Source organism: Podarcis erhardii (genome assembly GCF_964252035.2).
Source record: "Podarcis erhardii genome assembly, chromosome: 1".
NCBI lineage: Eukaryota > Metazoa > Chordata > Lepidosauria > Squamata > Lacertidae > Podarcis > Podarcis erhardii.
Genome location: NC_138497.1, coordinates 129808895 through 129826053, shown reverse-complemented (window position 1 = coordinate 129826053; position 17159 = coordinate 129808895). Strand labels below are relative to the sequence as shown.

The 17159-nt window shown below is 45.4% G+C and overlaps 1 protein-coding gene across 4 annotated transcripts in view; it reads right to left on the bottom strand.

Annotated features, from left to right (window-relative positions):
• Positions 1–17159, bottom strand: part of NBEAL1 (neurobeachin like 1) — a 149940-nt gene that overhangs the window by 82089 nt on the left and 50692 nt on the right. For 3 of the 4 annotated variants that reach the window (XR_014153462.1, XM_081850394.1, XM_081850395.1), the window contains 5 exons: positions 15761–16067; positions 12556–12662; positions 5571–5657; positions 3961–4044; positions 2036–2134 (listed from right to left, as the gene is read on the bottom strand). Coding sequence is in view for 3 of the 4 variants with exons in the window: in XM_081850394.1 (XP_081706520.1) it covers positions 2036–2134; positions 3961–4044; positions 5571–5657; positions 12556–12662; positions 15761–16067 (684 nt within the window). In the remaining variant the exon portion in view is untranslated. The remainder of the gene's footprint in view (positions 1–2035; positions 2135–3960; positions 4045–5570; positions 5658–12555; positions 12663–15760; positions 16068–17159) is intronic. The other variant, XM_081850396.1, reaches the window with a different exon arrangement.

The following is a 17159-nucleotide window of genomic DNA, read 5'->3' as shown; positions in this document are numbered from 1 at the left end:
GATGAATGGAGAACAAAATTAACAGACTATGCAGAACTGGACAAATTAACTGGGTAAATTAGATTCCAAAAGGATCATAGGTTTTTTGAGGACTGGGGAAAATTCACAGAGTATTTGAAAACTGTATGTGAGGAATGTACAACGCTAGTGTGCTTTAAAGAAGCTTTGTGAAAATATAAGGAATATTGTAAGAAGGCAAATAAGGACAGAAATATAGTATTTAATGGCAATATTAAAAATAAGGAATGTGAAGATAGGATTTTAATTACGAATGATTATCAGAGAAGTTGAGGGAGGTCCAATAAGCTAAAATATGTGATGTGCAAATTGATATGATTGGAGTTTTTTGTGGGAAAATTTTAATAAAAATTTATATATATTTTTTTTTAAAAAGCCAATGCAATTCTGGGCTGCATCAATAGGAGTATAGCATCTAGATCAAGGGAAGTAATAGTGCCACTGTATTCTGCTCTGGTCAGACCTCACCTGGAGTACTGTGTCCAGTTCTGGGCACCACAGTTCAAGAAGGACACTGACAAACTGGAACGTGTCCAGAGGAGGGCAACCAAAATGGTCAAAGGCCTGGAAACGATGCCTTATGAGGAACGGCTAAAGGAGCTGGGCATGTTTAGCCTGGAGAAGAGGAGGTTAAGGGGTGATATGATAGCCATGTTCAAATATATAAAAGGATGTCACATAGAGGAGGGAGAAAGGTTGTTTTCTGCTGCTCCAGAGAAGCGGACACGGAGCAATGGTTCCAAACTACAAGAAAGAAGATTCCACCTAAACATTAGGAAGAACTTCCTGACAGTGAGAGCTGTTCGACAGTGGAATTTGCTGCCAAGGAGTGTGGTGGAGTCTCCTTCTTTGGAGGTCTTTAAGCAGAGGCTTGACGACCATATGTCAGGAGTACTCTGATGGCGTTTCCTGCTTGGCAGGGGGTTGGACTCGATGGCCCTTGTGGTCTCTTCCAACTCTATGATTCTATGATTCTATGATTCTAAGAGCTTATGCTAACATAAAGCCGGCGTCTCTTTCAAGTGCCACAAAGATTTCTGCTGAAACAGAGTAACTTGGGCTCTAGAACTTATTGGATAGTAATTTATTTGCAAATTAAAGCTCATTTCCACAATATACCATATTTTTCGCTCTATACGACGCAGCAGACCACAAGATGCACCTAGTTTTTGGAGGAGGAAAACAAGAAAAAAAATATTCTGAATCTCAGAAGCCAGAACAGCAAGAGGGATCACTGCACAGCGAAAACACTGATCCCTCTTGCTGATCTGGCTTCTGGGATAGGTGCGCAGCCTGCATTCACTCCATAAGACGCACACACATTTCCCCTTACATTTTAAGAGGGAAAAAGTGAGTCTTATAGAGCAAAAAATACGGTATATGTGAGCGTGTATTACAGAGAGACAGAGAGAGAGAGAGAGAGAGAGAGGATATTAAGTATAAATGAAATCAAAAGGCTCTGGGGCATTTCTATCTACAGCCGTATGTATATACGATAAGAAACAAGAATTGGTCACCTTTTGTGTGCATTCTGACTTTGCAAAGAAACACCATGAACCTAACACTGCCTTGTTTTCTCTACACTCACATGTGTACAGTGGTACCTCAGGTTACATACGCGTTTCAGGTTACAGACTCCGCTAAGCCAGAAATAGTGCTTCAGGTTAAGAACTTTGCTTCAGGATGAGAACAGAAATTGTGTTCCGGTGGCGCGGCAGCAGGAGGAGGCCCCATTAGCTAAAGTGGTGCTTCAGGTTAAGAACAGTTTCAGGTTAAGTACGGACCTCTGGAACGAATTAAGTACTTAACCCGAGGTACCACTGTATATGCATGTGTGTAGCAAGTGTGTGGCAAATGGTTTCAAGCATAGGACAAAAATGGACTTTAGGTCATAAAAAGCTTATGGTACAGTAAATCTGTTAGGCTCTGCCACCAAGAATCTTCTGTTGTTTTGGCTGCAACCGACTTTACAGCCTGACCCTATTTTAGAAATTTCCATAACAAGCAGATGTCTCACCATATTCAAAAGTTCTTCAAGCAGTTCCCGTGATGGCTGACCCATAGATTTTAGGACCTCAAATATATGGGCATAACCGATCCGCTCCTTAAACACCTCCTGAGGGGGTAAAATTAACATTGCACATAAGCAGCTAAGCAGAATACTGTTCGCAAAGATATGGACATTTCTTTAAGCTGAAGATCATCCTACCAAACAATACAAATTACAAGGAAACCGTATGCTCCCCCCCACAAAAAAAAATCTGGAGTAAAACAGGCCACAATATCTAGGTAGCAACCCCCAGTATGAAAACCAAGAGCAATGATTTGATGTTCCACAATCCTCAAACAAAATTCAGCCCACATAGTGACCCAACAGCCTTTTCCTCCATGAAATGCACAGTTGCGCAAGTGGTTCTATCCACCGCTAAATGCTGGCTGAGGCTGGGCCTACAGGTGCAGCAGAAAAAGGCAGGAATTTGAACTGAATCCCTTGTGACTACAAGTGAGCAACGCTACAGTGGTACCTCGGGTTACATACGCTTCAGGTTACATACGCTTCAGGTTACAGACTCTGCTAACCCAGAAATAGAGCTTCAGGTTAAGAACATTGCTTCAGGCTGAGAACAGAAATTGTGCTCTGGCAGCGTGGCGGCAGCAGGAGGCCCCATTAACTAAAGTGGTGCTTCAGGTTAAGAACAGTTTCAGGTTAAGTACAGACCTGCAGAACAAATTAAGTACTTAACCCGAGGTACCACTGTACTTTGAAAAGCATGTGAAAACAACAGAAATCCCTGCAAAGACAACACTCCAATACTGGGGAGAAATATTCTAACCATGCCCCCTTTTGCCTCTGCAATGGTGTTTCAATTGTATGGAGTTTTTAAGGTGGGGGGCATTTTAAAAATGTGATTTCTCTTCTCCACCACCCGCTGGCCCACCACCTGAAGGGATGCAGCCAGTTCTAGTCCTCTTAGCACGCTACCAACACATTCTGCTAATGGTGCAGGATAAGGCCAGAGCGGAACAGCCTCTGTGGCATACAACACATTATGTTGTTGTGTTGTTGTTGTTGTTGTTGTTGTTGTTGTTGTTGTTGTTGTTGTTGTTATACAGTCATACCTTGGATCCCAAAAGCCTTGCAAGTCAAAGATTTTGGCTCCCGAACGCCACAAACCTGGAAATGAGTGTTCTGGTTTGCAAACGTTCTTTGGAACCCGAACGTCCGACAGGGCTTCCGCGACTTCCGATTGGCTGCAGGAGCTGAGACCCTCCCTGCCCGCAGACTGTCTCGCCAGAGTGGTGCATGCTCTAGTTATCTCCCGCTTGGACTACTGCAATGCGCTCTACGTGGGGCTACCTTTGAAGGTGACCCGGAAACTACAACTAATCCAGAATGCAGCAGCCAGACTGGTGACTGGGGGCGGCCGCCGAGACCACATAACACCGGTCTTGAAAGACCTACATTGGCTCCCAGTATGTTTCCAAGCACAATTCAAAGTGTTGGTGCTGACCTTTAAAGCCCTAAATGGCTTCGGCCCAGTATACCTGAAGGAGCGTCTCCACCCCCATCGTTCTGCCTGGACGCTGAGGGCCTTCTGGCGGTTCCCTCATTGCAAGAAGCAAAGCTACAGGGAACCAGGCAGAGGGCCTTCTCGGTAGTGGTGCCCTCCCTGTGGAACGCCCTCCCATCAGCTGTCAAAGAGATAAACAACTACCTGACATTTAGAAGACATCTTAAGGCAGCCCTGTTCAGGGAAGTTTTTAATGTGTGACATCTTAGTTTAGTTTTGGTCTTTGTAGAAGCCGCCCAGAGTGGCTGGGGAAACCCAGCCAGATGGGCGGGGTACAAATAATGACTTCTTATCATTATTATTATTATTATTATTATTATTATTATTATTATTATTAGGGCGGCAACTGCTCCGAGGAAGTTTTGCTTACCTTGGCAGCGGGAGATTTGTGCATCACTGCAGTAAGGGCTCGAATGGCTGATACCGCCAAGCAGTCTAGCTGTCCCTGAAATACCTACGAGCAGCAAAAAGACACAAGGCGTTACGGACAGTCGAGTCAACCACTGGCACCTTGGAGGCCAACAGCCCACCCCGTTCTTTCGTGTTAGCGTGAACAAACAATTTCATTCGCATGCTTCCCAATCATCTCCCCGACGCCCCCCTATTCCCCCCAAAAAACCCTCAAAGGCATGGATTTTATGACACCACAACCTACAAGAGAGAGGACGCGAGAGAAGGGTAGGCAGATATCTCAAGAGAAAGGAGAAGGAAGAAAGAAGGATTCACACATAACCAGGAAGACACTTGGACTGACATTTTCTCCATGCTTTTAATGGACAATCTCAAGAGGGAGGAACGAACAAGGCTAGCCTATGCATATCTAGCCAGATTCGTGGCCATGCAGGTAATCAATAGTTAGTCTCAGCCCATGCTCCAGCACATGAAATCTTCTTAAACAGATTCTTAATTGCGCCTGCATAGTTTCACGTTTCGATTTGTTAACCCCATAGCGCTTTCCATGCAAGGGGCATCACTAGTCTCTCGTCTCGAAAGAGTCACAATGCTTTTTTGTTCTGTCAAATTGGGGGGGGGGGGGCATTTTTTTCTGTTTGAGAAACTAGAAATATTTTGTCACCCAAATCCGCTTGTGAATCTGCAGAGTAAGACTGTGTGTATAAAGGGCATTTCGTCTGGAGTGCACAAAAACAAACAGGAGTTTTTAAAAATAAAATAAACAAATAAACAAAGGTTGTTAGCTGAATTAGCTCTTAGGCAGTGATCACCATGCTGACTTATTAGCAGATTAATTTAGACAGAATCGGAGTTCAGGCAAGTGTATTGTTTTCACCTGTTTCAGTCGTTCTGCATAAGAACCTATCTGTTATCAAAGCTCCTACCATTTCTAAAGAGGTCATGAGGTAAGATCTGGCATTTTGCATTCTCTCACGATGGAAAACATTTTTAAAAATTAAGCCACCAATTGCTCCCCGCCTCCCAAATTCAGTCTGTCCATTGTACGGTGAACAATGATTGGTTTTATTTTTATTTCATTTCATCATTATTTTTTTGCAACAGAATCAAGACATCACATCCAATCGCACAGATTTGACAAAACCCCAAAAGCCCAAATACACCACAGCGCTTAGAAATATGAAAGGACGAGGGTGGGGGAAGGAGAGAGAGAGAGAGAGAGAGAGAGAGAGAGGGAGAGGGAACTAAAATAAAACGAAATCACCAAGTTGGTAGTTTTGAAACTGGAGTTCTATTCCTGGACTTCACCTTCCTCCGTTTAAAAAATAAAACACGACAAATATTGTACGTATCAAATGCTTTGACATTTTTGTTGGCCTAATAACGGCACCACCTTAATACCGATTTTGGAATGCTTAAGCCTTGAAGCACCTTTAAACCTAGCTTGTGTTTTTCGGTTAGTTAAGACAAACTAAATCTTAGGGACAAGGAAGGTGTTTTAGAGGTGAAGTACAGGAAAGGTCTCGTTCAACCGATTGCCACTGCGCCTCAGCTTCAACTCAAAGATACCTGTTCCTGATTCATTTCTGTCAGTAATTTGTTGGCAAGGTCTTTCTCAGTCTTGTCTGCCACCTGACTGTTAGCATTTAAAAACAGCTGTTAAAAACGGGAGATAAGAATAAATGGGAACAGGCGTGTTAAACAGTCAATCTGCAGGCCCGAGACAATAAAGGCTGGAGCAAACATCTCACTAACCAGCAAGTTAACACAATGGCTGTAACAAATAAAGGCTCCCTTTTTTCCAGAAGGAAATAACCAGGATTGGGGGATATTTTTCCTCCTTTCCAGATGTCGTCTCAAGAAATGCAAAATATGGAGATAGGAAACTGTCACTGTCCACAGAAACATAGAGGTGAATGCCAAGATCTGGCAATTATGGTTTGTACTAAACTGGTTCACTCTTAACCAGAATTTGCAAATGCACTTTGAACCGTATTTTCAAATCCTAGTCTAGAGAGGAACCAGGTTACTTGGTTACCTTATTTCCTTGGGGTGTAATAAGGTAAAAGGCAAGGGACCCCAGGACGCTTAAGTTCAGTCAAAGGAAATTATGGGGTGCGGCGCTCATCTCGCTTTCAGATCAAGGGAGCCGGCGTTTGTCCACTGACAGCTTTCTGGATCATGTGGCCAGCAGGATTAAATTGCTTCTGGAACACCCTGATGGAAACCACAGCGCATAGAAATGCTATTTTCCTTCCCATCGCAGTGGTACCTATTTATCTACTTGCACTAGTGTGCTTTTGAACTGCTAGGTTGGCAGGAGCTGGGACAGAGCAACGGGAGCTCACCCCGTCGCAGTGATTTGAACCGCCAACCTTCTGATCAGCAAGCCCAAGAGGCTCAGTGGTTTAGACCAAAGCGCCACCCACATCCCTCATACCTTGGGGTGTATGGGGTATTGAAAGAGTAGTGCCTCTGTGGTGGGGGGCATGTTGTGTTCCTTCTGTGGAAGTTTTTCCAGCTTTGGTCTGCACTCAGCTCTCACCTGTGGTTTCTAGAAGCTGTCAGCACATGACAGCAGCCGCACCCAGGAAACAGCTTCAACTGGCCAGCTAAACCAAGTGAAGGCAGCCGATGGGTCTAGCAGGTGGGCTAGTCAACCTGGGAAGGGAGCCCACTGAGGAGAAGGAATCCTAAACCTCAGCTGCCTTGCGGAATATCTTCGGGAAAAGGAACCAGGGATCAGCAAACTTTTTCAGCAGGTCCACTGAGGGTCCACTGTCCCTCAGACCTTGTGGGGGGCCGGATTATATTTGGGAAAAAAATATGAACCAATTCCTATGGCCCACAAATAACCCAGAGATGCATTTTAAATAAAAGCACACATTCTACTCATGTAAAAACACCAGGCAGGCCCACATCAGCGAGGCTGAGAGGTGGGTCTTATCTGGGCATCCCAGGACCTTTATATACGCTGCCCAGGCTTGCACCCTAAGGAGGTCACTTTGGTGCTGCTAAGGTAGTGGTTTGACTTCACCCCTGCACGTGTGAACTCCATTGTAGTTATTTCCATACGCTTATTTCATTTATACAGTGGTACCTCAGGTTACCTACGCTTCAGGTTACATACGCTTCAGGTTACAGACTCCGCTAACCCAGAAATATTACCTCGGGTTATGAACTTTGCTTCAGGATGAGAACAGAAATTGTGCGACAGCGGCACAGAAGCAGCAGGAGACCCCATTAGCTAAAGTGGTGCTTCAGGTTAAGAACAGTTTCAGATTAAGAACGGACCTCCGGAACGAATTAAGTACCGTATTTTTCACTCCATAGGACGCACTTTTTCCCTCTTAAAAACTAAGGGAGAAAGTCTGTGCGTCCTATGGAGCGAATGCAGGGGGGAGGCAGGAAGGAAAAGCCCCCGAGAGCCGCACACAAGCTTCTCACGGCTCTTGCGGGCTTTTCCCCAGGAGGGAGAAGGGACTGACGCGGCAAGTCAGTCCCTCCTCGTAGAAAAGCCTGCAGGAGGCACGCGCTCCTTAAAGGGTGTGCGGCTCCTGTGGGCTTTTACGGGAGTTGGGGGAACTGCCATTGCCGCACACAGCCTCTCCAGCCGATAGAGGCTGCACAAGGCCAAAGAGGAAGCCAAGGCAGCGAGCGGGATGGGTCCCGGCAGCCCCGAGAAGCTCTTGATTTCCCCCTCTAAAAACTAGGTGCGTCTTGTGGTCCAGTGCGTCCTATAGAGCGAAAAATACAGTACGTAACCAGAGGTACCACTGTATTCCGCTTTTCCTCCAAGCTGCTCAAGGGCAGTATACATGGACACCTCCACAACTCTATGCTCACAACAACCTTGTGAGGAAGGTTGTGCTGAAGAGTCGGGGTGTGACTCTTCATGTCACCCAGTGAAATCTTCATAGCCAAGTGGGAACTTGAACTCGAGTCTCCCAAGTCCTGACATACTCTAACCATTAGTAGCAAAAAAAGGGGGGGACACCATTTTTTTAAAAATAAAAAAAGTCTGACCATTACACCACACTGGCTCTAGCATCACACTGACTCTCTAGTTAAGGCCAGGGTGGGGGTCAGGGGTAGGATGGAAGGATGGAGAAAATCTGTATCCAATATGCGAAGGCTTGGGGGAGAGGGAAGACTTTTATCCTGATGGTGTGATCCCACTCTCTTAAATCACAACTGAAATCTGGAGGGTTAGGTCTCCCTAGCCAAGAAGGGAGAGCCACCATATTAAAAGGTTTGCCGCCCTATACATCACAATGAAGACCAGTACAGTGGTACCTCGGGTTATATACGCTTCAGGTTACATACTCCGCTAACCCAGAAATAGTGCTTCAGGATAAGAACAGAAATCGGGCTCCAGTGGCACGGCGGCAGCAGGAGGCCCCATTAGCTAAAGTGGTGCTTCAGGTTAAGAACAGTTTCAGGTTAAGAACAGACGTCCAGAACAAATTAAGTACTTAACCTGAGGTACCACTGTACCATTTTTGCTGTTGTTGTTACATTTGTATCCTGACTCCATAATGGAACTTGGGGTGGCATACATAGGGTTTTCGGGCAGACACTGACCACACCTAAACCTGTTTAGCTTCTTGTTTCCTTATGCTTATTTCATTTATATTCCGCTTTTCCTCCAAGTTGCTCTAGGGCACCTCCCCAATTCTATCCTCACAACGACCCAGCTAGCCCTGGGGATTATTTAATTAATTTTTGATTTTTATTGTTATTCATGTTTTTATACTGTATTTTATGCTGCTTTTATAATTAAGTGTTTTAAATTTGTTGTTAGCCGCCCTGAGCCCGGTTTTTGAACCGGGAAGGGTGGGGTATAAATAAAAAATTATTATTATTATTATTATTATTACTCCTCCAGACGACACCTTTATAAGGGTCTGCTTCTTCAAGCAAGAGGTTTTCCCTCCGCATATGTGAGGGGAAAACATATCTAATATAATTTATGGAAGTACAAGAAAAAAGAACATTATGAAGTAACCTACGTGAGTTCAACATGACCAAAAAGGGGAGGGGGACCCCAAAATTAGCACAAAACACACAAATGTTTAATTATTATTTTTAATCATTTCCCTGCCCCTATGTTTTTAGATGTTCTTATTTTATCAGTAAGCTGCCTTGAAACCCTGCCCAGGGAAAATGATGACGATGTTAGCCATTATAGATTGTTCAAGTTGCCCAACACATACCCACACATGCCATGCCCAACCCTCAAACACCCATGAATGCCCAACATAACCCTAAAAAATGCTCTCAAGGATGAGGGGCACTATTCAGAATGTAATCCAATGCACTGCGTGGGGATGTATCGTGAAGAGAAAAATCGGCAAAAACCCCAGAAGCACTAATAATAATAATAATAATAGTAATTTATTATTATTTATACTCCGCCCATCTGGCTGAGTTTCCCCAGCCACTCTGGGTGGCTCCCAATCAAGTGTTAAAAACAATACAGCATTAAATATTAAAAGCTTTCCTAAACAGGGCTGCCTTCAGATGTCTTTTAAAGATAGGATAGCTGCTTATTTCCTTCACATCTGAAGGGAGGGTGTTCCACAGGGTGGGCGCCACCACCGAGAAGGCCCTTGGCGCTGGATCTTAGTGTCCGGGCTGAACGATGGGGGTGGAGACTCCTTGGAACGGAAACTTCCACAGACTCAGATCACTGGACCATCAAACACAGTACAGTGGTACCTCGGGTTACATACGCTTCAGGTTACATACGCTTCAGGTTACACACTCCGCTAACCCAGAAATATTACCTCGGGTTAAGAACTTTACTTCAGGATAAGAACAGAAATCGTGCTCTGGCAGCGCAGCGGCAGCAGGAGGCCCCATTAGCTAAAGTGGTGCTTCAGGTTAAGAACAGTTTCAGGTTAAGAACGGACCTCCGGAACTAATTAAGTTCTTAAACCGAGGTACCACTGTAGTGACTAGAAAGGTGTGCTGCAGTTTATCAGCTCAGCCAAGTCGGATGAGCTGGGAAGCCTAGAGGGACCTGGGATGGCCTTATAGGGTTGCCATACATCCAGATTCAAACGGCAAAATTAACTTCTGGGGGAAATTCGAAAAATCGGCAAAATGTCCAGGTTTTTGCCAAGAGAACCAGGAAGTGTGTGTTTGAATATCACTTTTTTTGCCTTTTGGGGGCGAATCCCCTGGGGGAAAAAAACCTCAACAACTTTGAGGTTCATTTCCCAAAAAAAAAAAAGCTCAACAGCTTTTGGGGCAATTTCTCCCCCCAAAAATGCTCAACAACTTTTTACTTCTTGAAATATGCCAACCCTACCTTACAGAACTACTGCCTGTTATGAAGTAAATATACAGCCTTGCCCCCCCCCCCAAAAAACCCCCAAACATCCTTTGTTCTGTGCATCAGAGCACACGCTGGAAACCTATCCACAAGAAGGACGCTGCTGCTTTCCGTGATTTTTTCCATGCTGCCTGTCCCCCAACGAAGAAGAAGATGAATTTGGATTTGATATCCGGCTTTATCACTACCCTAAGGAGTCTCAAAGCGGCTAACATTTTCCTTTCCCTTCCTCCCCCACAACAAACACTCTGTGAGGTGAGTGGGGCTGAGAGACTTCAGAGAAGTGTGACTAGCCCAAGGTCACCCAGCAGCTGCATGTGGAGGAGCGAAGAAGCGAACCCAGTTCACCAGATTACGAGTCTACCGCTCTTAACCACTAGGGAGGGGGCCAGGGCAAGTACTGCAGCTACATAATGTGCTTCGGTGATAAACAGCACAGAAAGGAAACATAGCCATGACCTGAGCTAATTGATGGGTTTAAACAACCCAACCTTAGGATTCCCTCTGCACGTAAGACCAACACTGACATCTCAAAACAAAATAAAAAAATTCCTTCCAGTAGCACCTTAAAGACCAACTTAGTTCGTTCTAGGTATGAGCTTTCGTGTGCATGCACACTTCTTCAGATACACTTCTTCAGATTCGTGCATGCACACGAAAGCTCATACCTAGAACTAACTTAGTTGGTCTTTAAGGTGGAAGGAATTTTTTTATTTTGTTTTGACTATGGCAGACCAACACGGCTACCTATCTGTAACTGACATCTCAGGAATTAACAACTACTGGATCATTGATTTTGAGAGGCTATTAGGCATTGAGAATGAAACTATATTGAATGTTGTTTACCGGGACTAGTATTACAGCCCTATCCTGGCTTACTCAGAAGTAAGTCCCGCTGATTTCAAAAGCGCATAGTAAATATCTTGTTGGCAAGATGCAATTCCATGCACAAAGGTATCACATAGGCATAAAAGGTGACGTTCTTCAATAATTTGCAGACTAGGATCTAGCGTTTGGGAAACGTTCTCTCTCTCTCTCTCTCTCTCACCTTCCCCTCTCCAGAGTGAATCCTCCCTTCCATGTTTGTTAGCCATGCTTCAGAGTGCTAGACATGTACAGTGGTACCTCAGGTTACATACGCTTCAAGTTACATACGCTTCAGGTTACAGACTCCGCTAACCCAGAAATAGTACCTCAGGTTAAGAACTTTGCTTCAGGATGAGAATAGAAATCATGCTCTGGTAGCGCGGCGGCAGCAGGAGGCCCCATTAGTTAAAGTGGTGCATCAGGTTAAGAACAGTTTCAGGTTAAGAACGAACCTCCGGAACGAATTAAGTACTTAACCCGAGGTACCACTGTATCAGCACTAAAATGGTTAATGCCAACCAGGGTTCTCTTAACAAGGGTCTGCAAACCTTCTAATAGCCCAGTCCTAGGTTTGCATGGGAACCACGGATAACGTTAACCATCTTTTGTGAAAGTGGACATGCAGGAGCGATTCTATGCCTGTCTACTCAGAAGAAAGTCCCACTGTGTTCCGTAGGATTTACTCCCAGGTATATAGGACTGAAGCCCAAACCATATGTCTAACAAGAGAGGAAGAGGGAAAGAAATCACTCTGGAGCAGGCGGGAAGGATAGAAAGCACTTAACCCCAGGGATGACTCCCAGTTTGCAAATTGTTTGCTAATTCTGCAGCATTGAAAGAAAGAGCACACCCAATATGACTAGGAGAAAGCACTTTTCTGAAGCATTCAGCTACTTTTGTAGAAAAAGAAGCTTGCCACATGATTCACTGCTATCTAGGTTAACAAAGAGCTATAGGAAACGAAAAAGAAAACTTGTGGATTGTGAGCTTGGCGAGAGAAATGTAATATTAATTTACTTTTCAAGGCCTGCCCCTGACACCTACATAACAATTTTAACTGCATCTGGAGTAAAAGGTTGCACATCTGCATAACAGTCCAAAAGCACACCCACCCCCGCTGCCGCCTCAAAGGCTATTGAAGCATTCAGAGTATTAAGTATATTGAGGAGGTACAAGTTGTTCCTTGGCAAGGTAACATTGCCACTCGCATTGAGTTATTTTGTACACAGTCATGGCGAAGATTTTATCTAATGTATGGACAAGGTATTAGGAACAACTGAGCTCTTACAAAAGCTGGGTAGTATTTTTCAAAAATAAAGATTAGCTATTATACAACCTTCTGTTTACCTTGCAATTTTGCAGCAGGCGAATCAGATGTTCAAAGCAGTTGCTGTTAAGGAAAATGGCTTGCAGAACAGGCCTGTCTGTGCAGTCTAACATGGCGGTGATGGTATCTAAGGAGGTGAAAGTGAAAATCAAAGAGAAACACAGTATATAATTTGACATTTTGCTCTAGGGGGCTTAGCTTGGTCAGAATCAAGTACACACTTCCAAAATTAATGCTAAATACGGGTTAAACCACAGAGCCTAGGGCTTGCTGATCAGAAGGTGAGTGGTTCGAATCCCCATGACGGGGTGAGCTCCTGTTGCTCGGTCCCAGCTCCTGCCAACCTAGCAGTTCGAAAGCACTTCAAAGTGCAAGTAGATAAATAGGTACCACTCCGGCGGGAAGGTAAACGGTGTTTCCGTGCGTTGCCCTGGTTTGCCAGAAAGTTTGCATGACCCGGAAGCTGTACGCTGGCTCCCTCGGCCAATAAAGCGAGATGAGCGCCGCAACCCCAAAGTCGGCCACGACTGGACCTAATGGTCAGGGGTCCCTTTACCTTTACATTACTTCTGGTAAATAGGCCACTATAGCCACTAGAGGACTGTGAAGATTTGTGTTCCAGACTTTTTTGACTCATCTACCCATGTACTATCTGAACCCAAAGGGGCACATTTGTTGCAAGGGGGTGACAGTCTTGTTGCTCTAGCGGGACTCATTGCAATGGCTTCCAAGAGTGCAAAAACTTAGCCCATTTACAGGTACACTTGGTGTGGGAACAGCACGATTACGTTCTTGCAGGTGAGGGGTGGCAGAGGAGGACATATTCTTTTGTCCGCTTCTGGGAGACTGAATAGACACATCCGAAATGGTTGTGTTTTTTTAGCTGACCGGTTTTTTTTAATACTTGCAATTGGCTTAATGTGAGCTCCCCTGGCATTACAAATATTGAAGAGCAGCACCGAAAATGCCTAAATAAATAAATACCACGCATACACAAACACTGGCCAGGTGAAACTGAAAACTATGAAAGATGCGCTTGTTTTCCTTTTCCAGGAAACGCGCAGAGGAAACACAGGTGATTTTATATATTCTCCCCCACCACTGTGAATCAGTGATAAAGTTATTATAATTTGAGGGAGTATTTCAGATGCTGGATGCTGCCAGTAGTTTTTGTGTATGTTTAGAATCTACTGCACTTAGGAGGCAACTAAGTACCGTATTTTTCGCTCTATAGGACGCACCCGACCATAAGACGCACCTTGTTTTAGAGGGGGAGAACAAGAAAAAAAATATATCCCCCTCTCTGCCCAGCGCCCCTTCAGCGAAGCGGCAGGAGGTGCTGCGCAGAGAGGGGGAGAATATATTTTTTCTTGTTCTCCCCCTCAAAAACAAGGTGCCGTTCAAGGTGTGTTCAGTCGCCTTCAGGCAGCTAGCTTGGAAGCCTGGAGAGCAAGAGGGGTCGGTGCGCACCGACCCCTCTTGCTCTCCTGGCTTCAGTGAAGGCAACCCAAAGCCTCTGGAGTGTGGTGGGAGTTCCCGCTGCACTCCGGAGGCTTCGGGTTCCTTTCGACCTGCTCTTTGGGGCTGGCGGGGGGAAGCCCACCACCAGCCCCAAAGAGCAGGTCGGGGAGCAGCAGAAAGGCGCGGGGCCTTCCCGCTGCTCTGCAAGCTTCTCGGGGCTGCATCTCGCTGTCTTGGCTTCTGCCATAGCCCCGTGCAACCTCTCCAGCCGGGAGAGGCTGAGTGCGGCTATGACAATACCCCCACCACCCGCAAAAGCCCACAGGAGCCGCGCACCCTTTAAGGAGCACGCAGCTCCTGCGGGCTTTTCCATGAGGAGGGAGAAGGGACTGACTGCCCGCGTCAGTCCCTTCTCCCTCCTGAGGAAAAGCCCACAAGAACCGCGCGGAGCTTGTGTGCGGCTTTTGGTGGCTTTTCCTGCCTGCCTCCCCCCTGCATTCGCTCCATAAGATGCACACACATTTCCCCTTACTTTTTAGGAGAGGGAAAGTGCCTCTTATGGAGTGAAAAATATGGTATGTATCTCGATTGTGTCAGCCTTCTGAAGCAGTTTCATTTTGGAAGCCATCATTACACACTAGCCACAAAAAGTGACTCAACAGAAAGGGCACGAGGCAGCGCGGTCAGCACTCCCTAAAGCGGGGATGGGGAATGTTGTTGAAACTCCCAACTCCCAACCAGCTCGGATGGCATAGCCCAGGGATCTGCAACCTGCGGCTCCGGAGCCGCATGTGGCTCTTTTACACCTTTGCCGCGGCTCTGGGGCGGATACTAGCGAGGGGAGGAGGCGCATTGTGCGCCCCGACACTCTCCACTGTGGCGGGCGCTGTACTGGCTATGACGTCGCATGGGGGCAGTGCATGCGTTAGTCACGCACCGTCCCGACATCACCTTCCCGCCCGCTGTCAGATCGAACACAATATATGCAGTGTTATATTTGTTTTAAACGTCGCAATGGTTTTGCGGCTCCCAGTTTTTTTTTTTCTTCGGAAACGGGTCCAAGTGGCTCTTTTTGTCTTAAAGGTTGCAGACCCCTGGCATAGCCAATGGTCAAGGATGGTGGGAGTCCAGCAACATCTTGAGGAGCAGATGTTGCCACCCTTTTTTTAAATTTAAATTTTAATATTTTTATTAAGTACAAATTAGAAAACATACATATACACACCAAAAGAAAATACAAAAGAAAAAGATAATACATCTAACCAAGGAAAAAAAAATGGAGAATATTTTGTCTCTTTTCATATTTACAGTTATTTATACCTCTATAAAATGCTATTCACAATAAAGCAGTGAAAGGAAACATAAAATATCAGAAAAAAGAACAAAGAAAGAATAAAGAAGTAAAAGAAAAAGATGATAGGTGAAATTTTTTAAAAGTAGATAAGTACTCACAATACATAGCCGTTTCCCATCTATATTTATATTCAATTGTATAATTTCATCTTGTCCTTATCTACCTTAAATAAAGTATTTTTTTAAAAAAAGACTTCCACCATTTACCTCACACGTTTTTAATAATCCGTTCATCAGAGCCTCTGTTCTTCATATTTTCCCTTTGGATTTCCTTAATGTCTCACTTTGTATTTTTTATATTACGCACAAGATTATTCTATGTTGCCACCCCTAAAAGCAAATGGTTCCAGGGAGAAACCTCAACCCTGCCCCCCCCCCTTTCCCAACTCCCAGAAGGGGCGTCACACTCACTCAGCATTTGAATCTGTAGCGCTATGAATCGGCTCTCCCACTGCCGGGACCTCCGCGAGTTCGGCAAAGCCGTGTGGTCCGAGTTGAGGAGCTTGAAGTAGTTCTCCAATATGGTGCTGGTCTCCACTTGCCGCTGATCCGAGCTGCTGGTCAGAAGGATGTGAACCACTTCCGTCAGGCACTTCAGGGTCAGCTCAGCCTTCCTGCTCACTTCATCGGGGTCTCGGCTGTCCCACGCGTCGCAGTCTGCCAGTACGCGCATCAAGACTTCCATGGTGGCAGGAGATATGGCTTGGAGAGCATTTCTCTAAAGTCAACAATAGAACTCTCTCAATACAAGGACATTATATCAGCAAACCTTGAAACAAACAAACCGCAAAAAACAACAACACCCAATTTGGTACAGTGGTACCTTGGTTCTCAAATGCCAAATATTATTAATAATAATAATAATAATAATAATAATAATAATAATAATAATAATAATTTATTATTTATACCCCGCCCATCTGGCTGGGTCCCCCCAGCCACTCTGGGCGGCTTCCAAAAAAATATATTAAAATACTGTAATACATCAAACATTAAAAGCTTCCCTAAAGAGGGCTGCCTTCAGATGTCTTCTAAAAGTCTGCTAGTTGTTGTTCTCTTTGACATCTGGTGGGAGGGCGTTCCACAGGGCGGGTGCCACTACCGAGAAGGTCCTCTGCCTGGTTCCCTGTAACTTGGCTTCTCGCAGCGAGGGAACCGCCAGAAGGCCCTTGGCACTGGACCTAAGTGTCTGGGCAGAACGATGGGGGTGGAGATGCTCCTTCAGATATACTGGACTGAGGACGTTTAGGGCTTTAAAGGTCAGCACCAACACTTTGAATTGTGCTCAGAAACGTACTGGGAGCCAATGTAGGTCTTTCAAGACCAGTGTTATATGGTCTCTGCGGCCGTTCCCAGTCACCAGTCTAGCTGCCACATTCTGGATTAGTTGTAGTTTCCGGGTCACCTTCAAAGGTAGCCCCACATAGAGCACATTGCAGTAGTCCAAGCGAGAGACAACCAGAGCATGCACCACTCTGGCAAGACAGTCCACAGGCAGGTAGGGTCTCAGCCTACGTACCAGATGGAGCTGGTAAACAGCTGCCCTGGACACAGATTTGACCTGTGCCTCCATGGACAGCTGGGAGTCCAAAATGACTCCCAGGCTGCGCACCTGGTCCTTCAGGGGCACAGTTACTCCATTCAGGGCCAAAAAGCCGAAAGTGTTTTTCGGAAGCCGAACATCCAATGCAGCTGTTGTTTCCGGGGCACCTGCACCTATCAGAAGCTGCACTTTGGTTTTCAAACATTTCAGAAGTCAAACGGACTTGCGGAATGGATTGCGTTTGGCGCTTTAGTTTTTGCTATTTAT